Below are 19,900 nucleotides of genomic sequence, written 5' to 3' on the forward strand. Positions count from 1 at the left end.
GATCAGGGTTGGATGACACCTGACAGAGCAGTATGGTTTCTGCCGGATGCTATGGTACAGGTTATAATAAGCACCATACATGGACCAGTGCATCTGGGAGAAAAAGCAATGTTAGAGCATACAGAACATATGGCACAACAAACATTTGAGAGCTGCAGCCAAACAAAAAGTCAAAACGTGAATGATTTGTAATCAGTTCAACCCAGGTAAAGGCACAAAGGTGGAGCAGGGTAGATTCCAACCCCCTGACCATCCATTTGAAGTTCTCCAAATGGACTACATCCAGATGGAGAGATGTAGAGGTCACAAGTATGTGCTAGTTGTAGTATGTGCTCTGACCAGATGGACAGAAGCCTATCCCGTCCCAGATTACACTGCAACGACAACTGCTAAGCAACTAGTAAGAGAATATTTCCCGAGATATGGGTTGCCCCGCGTCATCTACTCAGACAACGGCCAGCCCTTCTCCTCTGAACTCATGAAGCAAGTGTGTCTTCTGTTAGGGTACACTTGGAAATTTCACTGTGTAAGACATCCTCAAGCAGTAGGTCTAGTAGAGAGACACAACCAGACTTTGAAGACAAAATTGGCCAAGATATGTACAGACAAAGGCGTGGACTGGATGGTAGCCTTACCAGTTGCCCTTTTCTACATGCATATGGTAGCACATTTCAGAACTGGTCTATCTCCGTATGAGGTGGTCTCTGGCAGTCCACCAAATGTGTGGGGTACGCCAATGCCTAAAAGAATTACTGATGTAGATAGTACAATATTGACTGATTACCTGGCTTCCTTGATGTCTGTACTCCAATCTTGTCGTTCACAGGTCGCTGCAGCCTTCCCTGACAAAACCGCCCCTGGAGAACACACCATCTGACCCGGCGACTGGGTGATGATAAGAAACTTCGACAGGACCAGTCCTCTTCAGCCCAGGTGGAAGACTCCAAAACTCGCGCTCCTAACCACGCGGACGGCGGTGAAGGTCGAAGGCAGGAAGGGCTGGCTACACGCGAGCCACTGCCGGAAATATTTTGGACAAAGAGGCACTGTTGCCGGGGACGCTGCCAACCCTAGTGACATTGTACCGGAACAATCTGTTGTGCCCTTGGAACTGACCCCACAACAAGAATATAAATCAAAGTTGAGGTCTGCCATCCGGACTCTGGCTAATTAAGTCCACTGGGCGCAGGTCCAGTGGTGAAGCGGTTGTAGCATGGGGATGGATTTAAACACCTTGACTATGTGGAAAAAAGATAGAATGAAACGCAGAAACAAGAACTTTAAGAACTTGCGTAGTGGTTCTATCATATGTTTAATTATATTGTTTTTCTTCATAACCATTATGACGTGTCTTGGTTGGATCCTCTACACTGTTTTTCCTCCAACACCATACACCTCTCATACACCCAACAGCACTCAGGAACACACATATCATGACCTACCCCCTCATGAACAAGCCCATAGACTAGCCTTGCAAAACAATACCTTTATACAGATGTTACACTACACTCATCAGGCCAGCAATAGCACAAATTGCTGGATATGTGGCCGCCTCCCACCTCATCAGAAAAAGGGAGGGATGCCTCTTTTCCCCTTTCCATTTTCCTATATTGGGACTTGTGAAGCCTGGTTCGCCCTAATAACAGCTGACGATACTACCCCCACCTCCTGCCCTGACGGAAATAATTCATGCAAGAATGGGTGGCCTTGGGGGGACTTAAACAAGGTACTTAATGCTGCCTGTTACCCAAATAAGGATGGAAATCCTCAGGCGACAGGTACAGTCCTAGAAAGTGAAGAATACAAGCAAGGGAACATGACCATGTCCTACAAGATGTTAAATACCAAACCTAAAAAGAATGCTGGTCCCCCTTCCATCTCGCTCTCACCAGTAAAAGGACACCTGTGCATCCAGAAAAATGGCTCTGTTCCATTAGGGCACAGTGACTGTCATACCACTATAAGTTTTGAAGACAGAGGAAAGTCCTCATTTCTAGCATCTCGCCATACTTATTTCGTCTGTGGCCAAATGGCCTATGTGCAGCTGCCCTTGAACTGGGGGGGAACTTGCTATATAGCATTCCTGTTACCCCCTGTCTTTGTGGCCCCATCCACTTACCACTGAGACCTCCTGGTGCCCCATGTCAGACTTAAAAGAACGATCAATACCTCCTTGGTTGACCAAACAGAAACCTCATGGGAACAGTATACAGATTTTAACAAAGGGTTCTTCTTCTTTGTTGGCCCTGTACAGAACAGCAAGCTTATACGCAGGTTGACAAGGACCTTAGAGGCTGTTGTAAACCAGACGGCGTCTGCCCTGGGGAGCTTAACCCAGGAGCAGTCCGCCATACGATTGGTTACTCTCCAAAATCGCCTTGTCCTTGACATCATCCTGGCTGACAGAGGCGGAGCCTGTAAAATTATAGGCTCTAGCTGCTGTATATTTATTCCTGATAATTCCCCATCTGTATACACGGCCATAACAAAATTACACAAGATAGCCGTAAGTTTACATGAAGGACCTGGCACTTGGACGTGGTCTGATTGGTTCTGGAAGATAATATCGTCCTGGGGATGGCAACTGCTGTCAGCAGCAGGTATAATATTCCTGATAATAACTGGATGCTGCCTTTGCATCCAATGTGGTCCTGCCCTGTGCGGTCTATGCGTTGCAAACTGCATTCCTAAACCACTTGTCCAGCAGAGAGAAAGGGAAAGAATTATGCTACAAGAATGTATAGATGATCTCATGCAAATTGAGATCTAATGTAGGTACACTCTGGGGCAAGGAGGGAATGTGGAAATAAAATTGACAATTGTGCCCCATCATTTCCCTGTTTCTGCCTGACAGCCATTTTTTCATTCAGACAAGCACCCATTTTGTGTGACATCCATTTTGTCTTCAGACCCACAAGCAAGACACCCTGCCTCTGGCACCCCCGTTCATTGACCACACATTTCTGTGGTTCTGCCAATTCTGGGAACCAGCAGCAGATAGTTCCTGTTTTCTTAACTGTAAGACACCCGGCACCTGGCATCTTAGTTCATTGACCACCCCTTCCTGTGCTTCAGCCAATTCCCAGAACCAGCAGACAGTTCCTGTCTTAAGAAATAGTTCCTGTCCTTGACTACAAGCCAGAGAGCAGATGGTTTCTGTTTTACACAATATAGTTCCTCTTGTTGACTCTTGTGGTTCAGCCAATTCCCAGAACCAGCAAGATAGTTCCTGTTTTACACAAGATGGTTCCTGTTCTTGACTCTAAGCCAGAGATAAACCTCAGAATGAGTAAGGGCCTTCAACTGAAAGAGAGCACATTTCCACACATCATATGCCCTCTCACGAGACACAAGACACGCCCCTACCTTGACACATCTGTTGAAAATTATTGCTTGTCACTTCCCTTTTTCTTGTCACTTCTCTTTTCTTCTTTTGCCTATTGACTGAAAACTGTATAAATATTCTGATGTGTGAATAAAGCTGCCAACCACTCCTGTACCCGCTTGGTGCTGGAGCCCTCCCCTTAACTCGAGTTACTTGACCCTTTTTTTACTCGAGCACCACGGACTCCTCTCCTTGCTTTGACTGAAATTATGATTATTAAGTATAAAAATTCTGAGATGAGGTAATATTGAATTAATTTACCACACTATGCACTATGCTCAGCACCGTATAGTCTGCTCCCCTCTGTGCCAAAGAGATTTGTTTATCTGTAAGGTTAAATCCAGTAAACAATGACGTGGTGTTGATTAGACGCCAAGGCACAGAGCCTGAACAAAGGTTTTGTAACGTCCAGCCTAGCAACATTATAGAACATCATTGAGACTGGCCATGTTGTAACATGAGCAGGTCCTGTCCCATTATGTCTATGGCAGAGGATACAATGCTGTCCAAAGAATAAATCCTAGATGACAGAGTTGTTAAACCAATGTCAAATACAGAGAGATCTTTCTCTAAATTAATACAATCAATTTCTTGTATTCGTTCTGCAGTTTCCATTAGCGTGATTTTCCATTCTTCATTATAAGCAGTGTATATACCGGCGTATATGAACCGTTTATGACGTGGTTTATGAGGCTCTAGTAAGAAGTCTTTCAAATCAAAGCCATCTTTAAGTCAAGTTAAGTGTTGTTTTATATCTGGAAGTGTGGATTTCTGTAGCCACTCAAGGCATAGTTTTCCTACACTGTAAGTTGTTATTATCCCTGGATGTTGTCTCTGGACATATCTGGGATCTGGAATTGTTATTGTAAACCCTTGTGTCTTGTTCAGGAATCTATCTTAACAGTTATTAGTGTCTGTGGACCAGATTACCCATTTTTTCCAATCAGGATTAGTTCTGTTCTGTTGTAAAATATAGTTTCCGTCTACCTCCTCATCTGTCGTTCCATTACTATCAGGTGTGAGCTTAGGTATGGACGGTTTGTTTAAGTATTTTATCTTAGCCAGTCCAAGACAAGATGTCTGTTGAACAGTGTCATTTAAAAACATCATTTGTTCTGGGATGATGCAGGCTCTGAATAAGACTTCTAAACCTTGCACCTGCCAGTCTTTTGTGCCCCAGACAGTTTTTGTCTCAATGTTGTCTTTCCAATTGTCCTAACCTAATGTGGACGATTGAGCATAAAAGGCTGCAGAATAAATTTGCTTAGTATTAGTCAACATACTTTTCATTCCTGCTTAATTTACATTTTTAATGTAAAATTTTCTGAATCTGTGACATTAAAAACTGAGAAGTATGAACATTTTTCATAAAATGTTTTAGAGCTACCCTTTGGTGGCGTCGGACAATGTTTCCATTGTTCATAAGTAAAAACATTTCTAGGGTTTGCAGATTTGTGCAAAAAATGATGACCAAAATTATTAAAACAATACATTTCTTCATAATCTGATGAACCTTCTAAGTATTCATGTGTTTTAAATTTTGCTGACATTTCTAAGTCTGCCATCATGTTATTAACAGTCTCAAAGTCCCAATCATCAGAAAATTTGCCGGGTGAAACAAAGTCACTTAAGGAAACCTTAAATTGATGTGGAATCTTCAACAGCTCAACCGGACCATAAATGTCATAATCAGTTCTGTCCCATGCTATACAACCAGGTAGAGGATTGGCTGTGATGTTCACCGATGACAGGTCTCTTTGTTCACGATGAGATGATTTGTGTGGCTTCAGGAGCAAGTTGATGTTCTTACTTGCTGTGTCCATTTTACGATATTTTCCATCTATCAGCTTTCCCAAACTTAAAACAAGAATGAGCCAAAGTAGGAGAAAAAGTACACCTAACACAATCCAAAATTCAACCCATGGTGAAACCAGATATGTATTTGCAAGCTGGTGAAAAAGTTCTGTTACTTGTTCCTTGAAAGTTTTATTTGATGGCGTTGTTTTGGGCTCACTGGGGTCCTCAGAAAACGTATCAAAGTTGATAAAATAGCCAGAGACAGTTCTGTCAATTGTTGGTATTGCATCTGGATTACTTGAAATCGCTGGAGCTGCTTGGTCCCTTGACATATTAGTTTAGTCAGATGCTACATCATTGTAGACGGGATTTTCTTGATGAACCGGTATTTGGTTTCAAGAGGCACAAGTTCCATGGCTTTGTTGCATAGTCCTTCTTTTCTCACTGCAGATTCTTCAAAGGTGATGAGTCTTTCAGTTTGAATCTCTTAGATAGTAGCAAGATTTGGTCATCTGCTACATCTTTGGAGTTCACTGGGCCTACTACTTATTATCAGCCACATGATGTGGTTTGACCAGGTCGATTGATACGAACTGGTTCTCCTTTCGTCCAGCAAGGGGCGACAGTAACACTGTTCTTGATCCGTGGATTGCTAACATAGGTACTGGTGTTCTGTAAGAAGGCCCACATTTCCTCTTATCTGCTATTTTTTCTCTGACTAGATCCCCAATCTTTGGAATCCAGACCGGTCTTGCTGGAACAGGTGTTTTTTCTTCAGTGGCCGTTAGCTTCTGTATTGTGTTGCTTAGAATTCTTCGTGTTTCATTTAAGTCCTGCAAAACAGCCAAACGGTCTTTGATATCAAAGGATTTTTGTTCTACCACTGAAGTGTGATGATCAAGATCCTGGACAAGCATTCTAGTACCAAAAAGTAATTCATATGGAGTGATTCCACCCAGAGAATGTTTTGGCAGATTGTTAAGACTACGTTGAACACTTATTAGATGTTTGACCCACCCGTCACCCGAGCCTAATACCCTGGCTGTTATAGATTGCTTTATGTCACGTTTTTTTCTTTCCACTACAGAATTTCCCTCAGGATGGAATGGACTCGAAAACCGAAATGCAACGCCCAGACTGGCCATTGCCTCCTTGTAAGCTCGAGAGCTAAACACAGGACCCTGGTCAGAGTGTAGCGTGACGATTGCGTATGTGCCGATAAAGACTCGCAAATCTTTTATAACAGTTTGGGCATCAGCAAAGCGCTGAGGTCACAACCAAATGAATCTTGAGCATGAATACACTGAGACCATGATATATTTATAGTTTCCATCCCTCTGTAAGGGACCGCAGTGGTCCGGATAAACGCACGTTAGTGGTTTATCTGAAATAAGAAGGGGCGTCTGTGCAGGACGTTTCACTGTTGAAACCTTCATTTTTTTGCAGATTTCACATTCCATAACATAGTTTCTGGTCTGCTTCCTCATGCGCGGCCACCAGTATCTTTGTTTTAATAACGACACTGTGGCGGAAAACCTGCGTGTGCAGAGGCGAGTCCTTCATGTGCTGCTAAGATTAGTCCTAATCTATGTTCCATGTTTGGAATTACTCTATCCCCCACTCCAGGGATTCGAGCAATAGGAACATTATTTGCATCAGGTATATATGAGTACTTGAGTGGAAAACCTTTTGAAAGTGTTTTACCACGGTCTTTTACTCAGGCAGTGACAGCTTGCATTATTTCGCTGTCTATTTTTGTTTTTGAACGAGTGATTGCAGTTAGGGAGGCCGTTTGCACAGCTGCCTTCGGGGCTTCATCAGCCAATGAATTCCCTGCAACATGAACGCCATCACGCTGATGACTCAGTGTATGGATCACGTGAGTCTTTTGTAGTTCTTTCTGTAATAGAACTACTTGTTCCCAAAGCAACTTATGCTTGATTGTGCCACCTTTTACATCTTTGAAACCGTTTTGAACCCAGTTCTGCAAGTATTCATTGTAAGACTGGATGCATTAATATGAATCGCACACTATGAGTGTGGGGAATTCGCGATTGGTATTTTCCAGCTCCATCTTGAAAGCCTGTAGTTCAGTTCGCTGAGCTGTACAGTCTCCTAGTGATTGAGTTTTTGTGACCATAGGTCTGAATTTACCATTGCGCCAGCAACCTTTAACAATTGCGCACGCAGCACTATAGGCTTGTTTACCCCCATTTGCGGGCTGTGCTGATCCGTCTGTATATATTATACATCCGTAATGCTCTAGAGGCAGAATCTCAGTGGGCAGAGGACATTCTTGTTCGTATTGTAGAAATTCTTGTGTTTTCAAGTACGGGTCAAAAACGTATTCAACGTCTGTTGCAGCAAGAGAGTTAACCCATTGTATTCATCTCAGATGTAAAGCTTTTGCATTTGGAATGCTCGCTTTTGTCACTGCCTCTAAGGCAGGTACAGGCGTAACGACCTTTATGTGTTTTCCCTGCGCGAGGGCTCCCTCTTTTGCTTTTGCAGTTTGAACCGCTGTCAGAATTTTCTCTGTAGAAGTGAATTCTATTTCAGCTTGTGTGTACAAGTGTGATTTGTATGCTATTGGTACCTTTTCACCTTCATTAAAGGTTAGGTATGTGAATCCGCATCTTCCTGAAATGATTCGGGTTACAAGGTTGCGTCCATTACGAGTGTCTGTAAATGTGTTGTTGCTAACAGGTCTGTTTGCACTGAATGCAAAATTTCTGTGTGTTTTTTAGTCCAATTAGTTGTTTTAAAATCAGGTTTGATTAATTCATAGAGAGGTTTAACCCTTTCTGTGTAATTTATAATGTAAGTTCTTCTGAAATTCAGGAAACCTAGAATTGACTAAGTTTTCCAGCGTTTTTGGAGGTTGGAGCAGCGCACACTTTTCTAAAAAGTTGGCTGCCAGGCTTTTGCCTTCACTTGATAAGTTGTATATCAAGAATAGGACGTTGAGGTGGGCAATTCGTGATTTCTTAAAATTGAATTGATACCCTTCAAATGTGAAGCCAAGTATTATGGTGTTCACTCTATTCAAGTGCCTGCCCATATCATCGTCTGTAAGATAGATGCAATCGACATAAGATAATGTCTCATCATTATACGTTTGTAGTAACTCTCTTACTCTGGCTGAAACTAACTCTGGACTATTCTTGAATCCCTGGGGGAGACGACAGAACTGAATTGAGAGAGCGGTCAAATACCTGCTTTCAGGTGGAATATTTTGACAGAAGAAACCTTTTGAAATATCTAATGTGGTTTTATATTTTTTGCGCACAATGTTATTCATCAGTGCTGCACTGTGTGCATTTTGTACTGCAAAGGTTTAGCAACAAGAGTTTAAATGTCTGTAATCCAAAACTAGACGATATGTATTGTCTGGTTTGGAGACAGGAAACAAAGGATTGTTCATTGACAAGGTGCATGTTTCAATCATCCCTTGGTATTCAAGTTGATCCAAGATCTCTCTGACCTGTTTTTTAGCTTCTTGCTTAACGGGATACTGCCTCTGAGCAGGTGGTTGATTTTTTTAACTGGATTTTATGGTGAGGAGAGTCCTCATCCCATCCCACATGATTTTTATATAATGCTGGAGCCTGGGCGACAGCCCATTTTCTGGCATAGGTGTATTTTTTATGAATAGGAATATGATTGGAGAAGGCTGGCATAATGATCTCTTCGCCATGTGGGCACTCCCTGACAAATTCAGGTGTCCAGTCTTTTTCAGCCAGAAGGATGTCATAACCCTTTGATAGCTTTTCCCAAAAGAGTGCTTTTATTTTTCTAGTTATGTCCCCCTCTACCCGGAGTGTTACTTCATATAACTTATGGGGTACGCTAACCCTGCTATCGGCAGTTTCCACCTGAATGCATTCATTCAGGTCCACTGTCTCCAGATGATCCTTCAGGATCCTGCGAGCTATGGTAACTTCTGCTGCGCTGTCCAGCATTGTCTGGGCCCCCTCCCCGTTCTTGAGTTGCGTCCTAAAGATCCTTGGCATGTCTGATTTTAAGACTTGCTACCTTCTTTTTGGTGAATTGAGTTTTCTTGTTTTTTTTTTAACGTGTTGATCGTCTTTGGACTTCACGCGTTCTTCCTTGTGTTCTGATCATCCTCTTCTTTCGGATTTCTGCGAGGAAGTCTGAAAGGTACGAGCGGAACGTGTACCAGTATCTTGATATCTATCAGGTTTTCTCAAATTATCCATATTTCTGAGGTTATATCTCTTTTCAGAGTGCTCCTTTTGAGGAAACCTACCTCTGGATTGAGAACGCTTCTCTTTAGGGAGTGTCTGACTAGTATTTTCCCACTTCTTTTTAGGAGTAGTGAGTGTGTTTTTGATAAAAACTTTTTCAGGATTTTCTGTCAGTTCAGGTTTCACTGGTTTCCCTCCCAAACTATCTCTACCTAGTTTTTCATAAGAATTTTCTATTATTCTGGCCAGTTCATATGGTTGCTCAGTTACATCAAGTTCTTTTAGTTTTTGACAGATTGCCACTGATGCTGCTTCACCTTTAATATTAGCTAATATTATAGCTGAGACCGGTTTGAAATCCTTCAGTAACTTGATACCGAGATTTAAAGCAGGCCCTGCCCCGTATTCATTTTGAATCTGTTTCAGGACTTCTGGTATTACCGCCATGGACGGTACACCATGTGTTTTTTGTATAGATTGTATAGATTTGACGTAGGACTAAGGTCAACTAGGTCTCTATCGAATATATTAGACTTAATTGTGAGTGCCAGCTAGCTCAGAGGTCACTAGAAACTTTCTTGGATAAACAAGAAGAGATTAGTTTCTGACAACCGCCTAAACATGACAACTTTGTTTCCCCAAGATCAAACTGATCTTCAGAGTCGTGGAAACAATAGATAGATATTTTACTCAGTCAATCGTGCATGCTTCGTTTCATCAGAGGTGCAGGGAAATAGAGAGACGGGCGTTTTCAATAAAAAGTATTTATTGAACAGTCTTCTTTCTCTTGTAAGTAAAGTGAACTTCTGGAATTGTAATACTGGTTGCAAATTATAATGCGTACAGCAAGAAGAGTATTATAAAATAATCCTGTAAAAGCATGGTATGGTTTTTAAGCCATAAAATACATACATTAATAAATAAAGACTAAAAGTACTAAAGTTGGATATAATAACGTCATCAAAGAGTCTCAGTTCTTTGAAAACTCCATGAGTTCTTGGACAAATCAATATTCAAGCAAGGGGAAGTCCCTAACTGCTGAAGCCGAGTTTTCCAAGAAATCGTTGTGGATTTTCGGAACTAGTGGAAGTAGCCATGCCGTGTTTGGACCGCATGAGCTATGTCTAAATATGGTTATGATTTCTGTGCCTGTATAAGGATAAGATGATTTATACCTATATAAGGGCATGAATCTGGAAAATTACACTAGGGTCCTAAAATGCTATACAACACTATGGCATCACATGTAGTGTGTTGTTGAGCATGTTCTATAGTAAGGCTCATTTTGAGTACTACTTCTCAAATTACGAAGTGGTACTCTCAGAAGTCCCAGTTCTTAAGTACATGAATAAATATGATTACTATAAGGAAGTAGAGAGGATGTCTAAGTATTTTGTACCCACTATTACATTGAATACATCGTATGCTCATAGCCACAATGTGACTTCCATGTTATCTGATATCGAAAAGAAGTTCATAGATCAAATAGAAGATCAACATAGGCAGCCTTTATTTAGGCCAGACCAAAAACATAAGGTTATCCCATTGACACAGGAAGAATCAGATCATAAGGCAAAGGGAAGTTCTGGTCCAATAGCTTTGGACTTTCAGCAAAAAGGAAAACTGTGCATTAGACACCCATCACCGTATTATGACAAAATAATTGTGGGTAAGAGTGATTGCGAACACATTTTCTTGATTGAGGAGTCAATAAGAAAGGTGCTATTGGATAAATTAACCATAGTACCTAATGTGTATTTTGTGTGTGGAAAGTGTGCTTATGTGAAATTGCCCAAAAATTGTTATGGTACATGTTATTTGGCTGTGGTATTTCCTAAAATATTCCATGTGGATAATTTATGGCCTTTGGAAGGAAAAGGGCCTCATAGAGTGAAACGTGGTGCAAGTGCTGGAGAAATTATTGGAGATGTATTTGGAGCCATGATACCCAGTGTGGGAGTGATTATGAATGATGTGAAAATCAGAAAATTGGGAACAAAAGTGGATAAGCGCTCCGTGAATGCAGCTCAAATCTTGTTACTTGTTGATGGGGAGATGGTTTCGATAAGGGCTATGGTACTTCAAAATCATCTTGCTTTAGACGTCTTATTAGCAAAAGCTGGAGGAGTCTGTAAATTATCAAAAGTTCAACAGTGCTGCACGTATATTCCTGACAATAGATATATTAGTAACATTTCAAAGATACATCAAGATTTACGTGATTTGGCTGCAGATGGGATTTGGGAACAAATTGGCAAGGGATTTAGGAAGATTGGAAGCTGGTTTGGAAGTCTGGGACAAGGAATAATGGGATACATCTTGAAACCTATCATAATAGCGGCCATTTGTATAATTGTACTATTGGGAGCCAGCAAAGCTTATCAATGGCAAAAGGCACGTCATAATGAAAACTCCTTGAAGAAACGAGAGCAGCAGTTAGACCGACTGCAGGACAGTCATTATCTGCACCTGAAAGGGTTAGAGAGATTTAGACAGGGACGGCAAGCTATAACGTCTGTTTAGGTCGGTCTTTTCTACAAGGAGAAACTTATGAGAAAGTAATTTGTTGGTGTTATAACACTAGTCATAAGAGGGGGGGACTGATAGAGCACTCCAAATTGTACGGGTGCATTATACTCATGGTTTAAACGCACTCATATATTTTTATCGTTTGCAGTGTTTTATGCTTATTATGGTGCATTAATTCACGCTATATAAGCATTGAAATGTAATGTGCACATTCAAGCAGGATTTTACATGTATTAGAGACCCATAATTCCTGTATGCATAATGTGCAGGATGACATTATATTCATACTAGCAGCCCGCCCCAGCGTTGCCCGGGGCAGAAGGGGGCTGGGGGCAGCGTTTCAGGCTTACGTGCACTCCCGCCCCGGCCCCCGCCCGCCATGACATTGTCTGTGTCCCGTACAATGTCGTGGCTGCCGGGGCCCGGGGCGGGAGTGCACGCAAGCCTGAAATGCTTCCCCAGACCCTGAGCCTTACCGCAGTTGTTCCGGGCCAACCTCCCGCACCGGCTCCCTCCCGTCCCGTGTCCCACAGCCTTACCTGAGCCGCCGCTCCTCCCCGAGCTCCTCACTTCACCGCCGCTCCTCCTCGTCATCACGTATGTTGCGGCCAGCGCTACGTCGTGGCAGTCAGCGTCGCGGCCGGCGCTACTTTCAGGGCACTACTTTTTTTTTTAAGTTATATTTTTAAATTTACGTTTTTTAAAATTTTCTATAGCCTATGTCCATCTGCACACCCTGAGGATTACAACAATGTACTGGGTGTGTGGATTGGCGCTGTGGTACCCGAGTTTACCTTGTGTTCTCTCTTTATAATAGTAGTATAGATAATGTAATTGTGTGTCGTTTAAGCTGCCTGCACCATAGGCCCAACATTGCAGGTTGTTGTTAGTTTCGTTTTCCTTGGTTGCTCAAGAATTAATTAAATGAATCCTTTTTGTATGCGAAGACAATATGTTCTCATCCTACTGCAGGTGCAGGAATTTAACCATGTTATTCTTAGATTTAAAGAGATACCTGGAATGTCTTTGTAGAAGACTAGAAGGCGAAAAGGGAGGACGCCTTTCGTGTCTGGCCGAGCTGGGAATCAGGGCCACTGGAGAAGGGGATGAACAACACGGCTCCTATGGAAAAGTACAGAAATGTTGCAATTAAATAGACTAACATGCGACGTATGATTGGCGGAATATTGTCTTTGTGTATGATGCGCAGGGAGAGCATAGGGAGACTTCTTGCATTTTCGGAGGAGAAGGAGCATTTTAGAGTGAGCTCCATAACCTTAAGCTATCAGACCCATTTGAAGTGAGTACTTCTTTGGAAGTCAACACGTGCTGACTCCTTTGGGGTATGATATAAGGGAAATAGGCAGGGCCCTCAGTGAGAGCCGTGTAGGGAAAGATAACTTTTCTTTTCCTTCCTCATGAAAAAGGATTTGGACTCAACTTCAATTCTGTGTTGTATTTTGATTTTGGAGTTCATCCCTTTGTGCCCTTTATGCCCAATGAATTATATTTGTAGACTCAGCTCTGTATTGATTTTCATGTATCTATATATTCTGATTTTAAGGTGCGTTTATATTCAATTATTTTTGGCCTGATAAGAAAATCCATAAACTGGAATTTGGAGTCTGTGGTCTGTTAATCATGACTACGTTGTAAGTATAATTTTGGATTGTTTAATAAACTTAACCACTTTCAGCAGGCAAATAAAAGACTATCTGTGCTGAATTTAGTAGGGAATGCAAGGACTAAATTTAGCGTAATGAAAGGCATATGGACATTTTTAGGAATTGTAGGTTTTGGTCTGCTTTGGTGATGCTTTCCGTTTTGAGGGTCTGATCAGGTTTGACCTGTATTTCATGTAGAAAATGACCATTGGAGGGTTTTGAAACTCATGGAATGTCATTGATTCAATACACATGAAATTCGGTGGGTTTGGGTGCATGGAGAAGTCACAATATCCTCATGGAGGGCATCTTCCTGGATTATAGAAGGAAACAGCCCTTTTGCAGCTGATCTAAAGAAGCATCTATGTTTTTAATCATGGTGTGTCCTTCTGGATATCATCTATAAAGCTGTGACTGGGCAACTCAAAAATGTTTCCTAAGAATTACCTATTCATTTACATTTCTAGAATGGATAATTAATGTGTCCATTTCTCGCTCATGAGTCTTTTTGGGTGCTCTCCACATCATTGGCTCATGCTATGTCCTTTCCAACAGGTTCAAGTTTGATTTTAACCTTCATGTTACTATGGAGACAGCTGGATGGATTAGAGAAGCACAGCCGCCCACTAAGAGCAATAGTAACTCTTAGTGCCTTGCTACAAGTGTATGCGCCCAATTCAGGATTCAGAGTAGTGTTCAATTAGCGAACTCCTGCCCCTTTTCTCAAACATATTCCATCAGAAAAAACTGACACAAATGCCTGAAGAACAAGCATCGGCAAAGCCTTTAGGTTTCACCAGTGGTGTAGCTTGGCCTTTTGCCACCCGTGACGGTCCCAGCCTTTGACGCCCTCGCGTAAGAGCAGGGGGCGTGCTGGCGCTCGATTCCTTCTATTGCTGCCCATGCGGCTGCAGGTCAGATGTGAGGTAGAGGCCGCTGGCCCCAAAACTTGCGCCACTCTGGGCAGACCGCCCCAACCCTCCGTTGCTATGCCACTGGTTTCACCTATGCAAGATACATTGGCTTTGTCCAATTTTTTTTTTTTAAAGTTGCACCACATCTAGAGCTGCTGTGCAGCATGGCTTAAAGTAAATTAAAAAAACACTATCATGCAACCAGCAATGGCTGTGTCATAGCGCTTTCTTCCCTTTAATCCATGTTTCAAAGCAGCCAGAGATGCTCTGCAATATGTCTAAAAACAGAGCAGGTGGGTTGAACAACCCGAGGGAGGAGGGTGGGAATCAGCGGAGAGCAGAAGAGGTGTGTGAAACAGGGGAGTGCTGCACAATAATGTAATTGCAGGCCTTTCGCATAATGCATTTCGTTTTTTGAAGTTTTATATAGTGCAAACGCATTACAAAGGTATTGGAGTGGTTTACATGAGCACCAGTTACATTACACAAGGACACATTCATTTTCTTTTGATAGGCATAGGGAGATTAAGTGAGTTGCCCAGAATCAAAGGATGTGTAGCCGAAGCCGAGACTCGAACCTGGTTCCCCAGCTCCAAAGTCAGCAGTTCTAGCTGTCATGTCACATTCAATCCTCTTACTCTTCGCGCTATTGTCCGTTCAGGAACAACTTATGGAGCTTTTGCAGATATAGTGATTTCACAAAGTACAAAACATAATGGACCAAGCAAAAATAAAAAAAATACTTTGTAAAATGTTACTTTGCCAGTTTTCGCAAAATGGCACCAGTCGAATTCGGTGTCTAGATCTGGAGAAGGTGAAGAGGGGAATGAAGGGGAGGGCTTTGTTATCTATCGCTTTGCTTGAGATAATGGACTTTCCACCCTCCACTGAAAGACAAATTCACTTGCCGCTTCAAGCATGGAAATAGACATGCAGGGAGAGTCATCTGACAACATCTTGTCATGGTGCTGTGCACTTCCAGGTACATCAGAGTGGTCTTTAAAGTTTTCTGGCACTCTAGAGTGCATTAACGCATGGATGCCACTAACAGCGGGTGATTAAACAAATAGAATTTTCTAAAAGAAATAAAAAGACGCTGCTGGATGAGATTTTAGGAAGACATTTATTCAGTCGGAAAAACATTGGAGACCACAAGTAAGTATTTGCTAAATAGACAGAAATGGTCAGGAATGACAACACAACCCAGAGCGGGAGGAGGGCGTGGGTTAAGGAGAGCAACTGCAAAGACATGCACTCTAGGAGTGCATACCGAAAAGTAAGTTAAAAAAAAGAGTACCTGGATGAGCCTTTGGAAGAACACAGGCCACAGGAAGCAGTACTGCTGGAAAGGGACCCAAGACGTAGCCCAAGGAGGAAGCATGAGAGGAGTTGGCACTGACCAATAGGAATCAAGTAAACAAGAGTGATGTCGGACCGAACCAATGATAAGTAATAGGTTGGCTCTAAGTCCGTTTTAAGCTTTGTTTCATTTACGAGAGACTTTGCAAGCACAGCTCGAGCGCTGTGCAGGTGAATTCTGAAAATGGTCACAGTAAGATAATACATGCGTTTATCTGGTGTGCATGTTATGCCTCAATCTGACCTCACCATCTCTGAATAATGTGCAAATCATGTTTCTGCTAAATAACTCACGCTGCAGTATCATTATTTGATGGGTATGCTATTTGAGTACATAATAATGGGTATTTCATAATAAATGAAAAATGGTTGCACATGCACTCCTTATAAAGTACAGAAGGGTAGATTCAAGAAGGTAACATAACTTTGTGCGTGGTACCAGGGTATCGCTTGCTGATCCAACAGCGTAATTAGAAAGTAGAAGAGAGCGTTTCCCTGATTGCACAGTCGAGATTCCAAAGGAAGAATTAATCAAATGTTAATTCAAGAGTAGAAGCAAAAGCAAAACTCGAGTCACATTTTGATATTATTTATCACTGTGATTGTTCAAAGTTCAAATTTTATGGCGTTTGCAAAATCAGCAACTTGGGTGAATCATGCTTACGCAAACCCAATGCATTTCGAGCAAGCCCTTCATCTGGAGAAATTATATCGCCATGGTAAACAAAGAGAATGTTCAAGGAGCATGGAAAGTTCCCAAAATGCATTGGGTTTGCGTAAGCATGATTCGCCCAAGTTGCTGATGGGGTGACGCTCTCTTCTACTTTGAATTCATAACAAAGCCCTTGGTTGTTCTTTTTCCAGGCAATACTTCCAAAGTCCACCCTTTTTCTGTATATAGGTTTTTGGACTTTGGGACAGATATAGCTATATGTCTCATATTGTGAGGTATCCAGAGTGAAACGGGGTCCCCACCCTCGATACAGACTCCATCATTCCAGTATTGGACATTAGAATTTATAATACAGGAAACTTGTTCCCCCTGTTTGTTTGCCTGTGTGATACTGTGCTTGATTTGGACAAGGTCTTGAAGAAGGTGGTTCACGTCTTGTGTTAACCCACCGAAACACGCGTCAACCTTGTGTTTCCAGACCTTATTGTTTTTTCATCTTGGTGGAAATGATTTACATCTTATGTTTCCCTCTTAATCCAGATGTGCATAAGTGTCTTGTATGAGTATGTTCGATTGTGAGGAATGTATGAGTTGTAAGAAGGTTTGTTATTTTCGGGATCAACAAAATTGTATTTAATTTTGCATGATTGTCTACATGTATATACATTTTTACAAAAAAACGGAAAAGGTTTTGTATCTATTTAAAAAATGACATTCAATGCATTGGTAAAAAAAGGAAAAATGAAGTTAACGAAAATAATAAATATGACCTCATAAAATCAATCATGTTGTTGTAATGTTATAAATATTTGATGTTTGGCATATATTTATACCCATACTAGATTTAATCTCTTGTAGAAGAAATATAGGTAGTAGCAAAGCGTCTCAGTTTCTGTTTCTCTATAGCTTCTTTTTCCAAGGAAGCATGAACTTCCTTCCGTAAAATGTACAAGTGCCCTCAAGAAGATAATGTGCATGTCGTGTGTGTGTAGGGGGGTGTATAGGAAAGCTAGAGTATATTCATCCTGGAGTACTTGAAGCACCTATCTATCTGATGTGATGCTTTGCCACCCAGGAAAAAATAAAAGGTACTGTCTGAGCCATATCCCTCACTACTGCTGCACTCCCTCTTATCATTAACTCCCACAACCACCATCACATGTGAAAGGTGAAAATGAGATTTCAATGCCAGATGAGGAAGTATGTTGATAACAGTGCAAAACATTCTGTGACTGCATGGCGAAGAAGCAGAAGTGAGACTTAACAGAAATGTTGATTGAGCAAGTGTTTGTTTTTGGGGGCATTTTCTTTTTTTTTGTATGAAAGCATCTTCCATTGAGGACCGTCATGAGGTCTTATGGTACATCATAACATACTACTTCTGTGTTAGAGCATGATAGCCCTTTTTATTTATTGTACTGGGATGTTAGAATTTTTTATTCCATCCACTAGTCATCATTATGGATGTAATTCATGACATGGAGAATTACATAATGTTGTAGTTTATGTATACAAATGTTTGACATTGGTAAAAGTTTGTGGATGGCATGGAAGTTAAGGTTACGTTGGTACAACCGTGGTGGGTGAAAAGATGGTTCTTTCGATGAATTCAATAGCTTTTTAGGTTTTGCATTGTAGAAGTTATCAAAACTCAATCAACCTTAACTTCCCTTTAACTTTAGTTTTGGCATAGAATTTATTTGGTCAACGTATCTTAACAGTGCAGAATATATACCATTTTAAACTACTTGGGTTTATAATATGAGAAGTCTTGACAATTAGAAGTTTTTTACCTGTATTTCAACTTCTCTCTCTAAATGTCAAAGGTCAGTACACCAACCCTGTGCTTAGCAGTCGGTCTTTAACACACTTTGTAGGTATGGGAACATTATCCATTACCCCACTGTATCACTATAACATCTTGTATGTATTTACTGCTTGACCCAATAAGCGCAACATAACAGTACCACACTGCTGTAAAGCACCCAACCCTTTAATATGCAATATTTTATAGCTGCTACACAGTGGCAACTCCACAGCCTTGTGATAGAAAATGCTAAGTCTCTCTGTGTCCATTTGCTTATTGTGTTATATAAACTCATTACAACTGCTTTCTTGTCACGTAGGCACAACATGGATGCAGGAAGTCCTAACACTCATATACAGTAAGGGAGATGCAGATTTGGCCACGACCATCCCAAACTGGGTGCGGGCTCCCTGGCTGGAACACACTTACTTCCCCGGTGTGCTGACGGTTGGTGGAGGTCCCCGTTTCCTCACAAGTCACCTCCAGTACGAGATCTTGGGGCCTGCGCTGAAGCGGTCAAAGGCAAAGGTGGGGACAGTGTTAACCTTGAAGGTTGAATTTATACTGTGTCAATTATGTAATATCTTTGCTGCCCTTGATAGGAATGAGTGATGCCCTACCCACATCTACTGCTATTGAGCACACTCATTTCTAGACCTCGGACAAGCGAAGCGTATGACATCACTTGTCCTAGAACAGTAAGACCCCTAGGAATGCCTCATTGACCCAGATTACTTTCAAAATGAAGTTCCATTCCTTTAAATATATATTTCTTGTATCATTTCCAACAGAAAGTATCTGCAACTGTTGTTCGAACACTAGCCCTATCTTGGTTAAATTGCTTAAGCTATAGAAGTGCCATATATCTATGTATGTATGTATATATTTGTTAACTAACACAAACCTTGTTGGGAAAAATGGAGAAGTGAACACAGGCAATGTACCCCTGCACAAGAGAAAAGTTCTAAATATGCAGAGATAATTCTAGTCCTGAAGAAAGTGTCTTCAGTGCCTATGGATTTGAGCATTTACCAGCCCTTCTCAAAAACCCTTTTCCCAAGTGAGATCGCAGATGGTGAGCTAGCATGCCCGTTCCAAGAGCACGCACAACCAACAATCTATCTTCTGGTGTCTAATGGTCACCAAATAGAAGTAGCCTATATTAGGGGAGATCTAATATCTGTGCTCTGCACAGAGCAATTAGAAAATGCATTCGAATATTTCCTCCTCTTTTGTTAGTCAGTGATCAATAAGACAGTAAGTGACAACAGCTGCAGGTCATGATACCACTTGGTTGGGGTCCTATGTCTACTGATATTGGTATAATCCTTGATACATACAAATTGTAATACCATATCCAGCCGCAGCCAAGTGAATTACACTCTGATTATTGAGGAGCTCTGTGCATATGGGCTAGCAGTCATGTGCACCATTTTAAAGCGATATAGACACATCTGCTGAGGTCTATATTTCCCTACATGTGCTGTCCCGAATGGTCGGTTTTCTGCACACACATTGATGTACAGATCAGTGCCCACATTTGTGGATGCAGGGTGTGACACAA

General features: G+C 41.6%; 1 protein-coding gene and 1 pseudogene across 2 annotated transcripts in view; both read left to right on the plus strand.

Annotated features, from left to right (window-relative positions):
• Positions 1 to 19,900, plus strand: part of LOC147677901 (sulfotransferase 2B1-like) — a 428,603-nt gene that overhangs the window by 300,100 nt on the left and 108,603 nt on the right. For both annotated transcript variants that reach the window (XM_086946529.1, XM_086946528.1), the window contains exon 2: positions 18,656 to 18,864. In XM_086946529.1, coding sequence (XP_086802655.1) covers positions 18,656 to 18,864 — 209 coding nt within the window. The remainder of the gene's footprint in view (positions 1 to 18,655; positions 18,865 to 19,900) is intronic.
• LOC147677902 (uncharacterized) lies at positions 1,214 to 11,913 on the plus strand (annotated as a pseudogene).

This window comes from Lissotriton vulgaris, chromosome 12 (assembly GCF_964263255.1).
Source record: "Lissotriton vulgaris chromosome 12, aLisVul1.2, whole genome shotgun sequence".
Classification (NCBI taxonomy): domain Eukaryota; kingdom Metazoa; phylum Chordata; class Amphibia; order Caudata; family Salamandridae; genus Lissotriton; species Lissotriton vulgaris.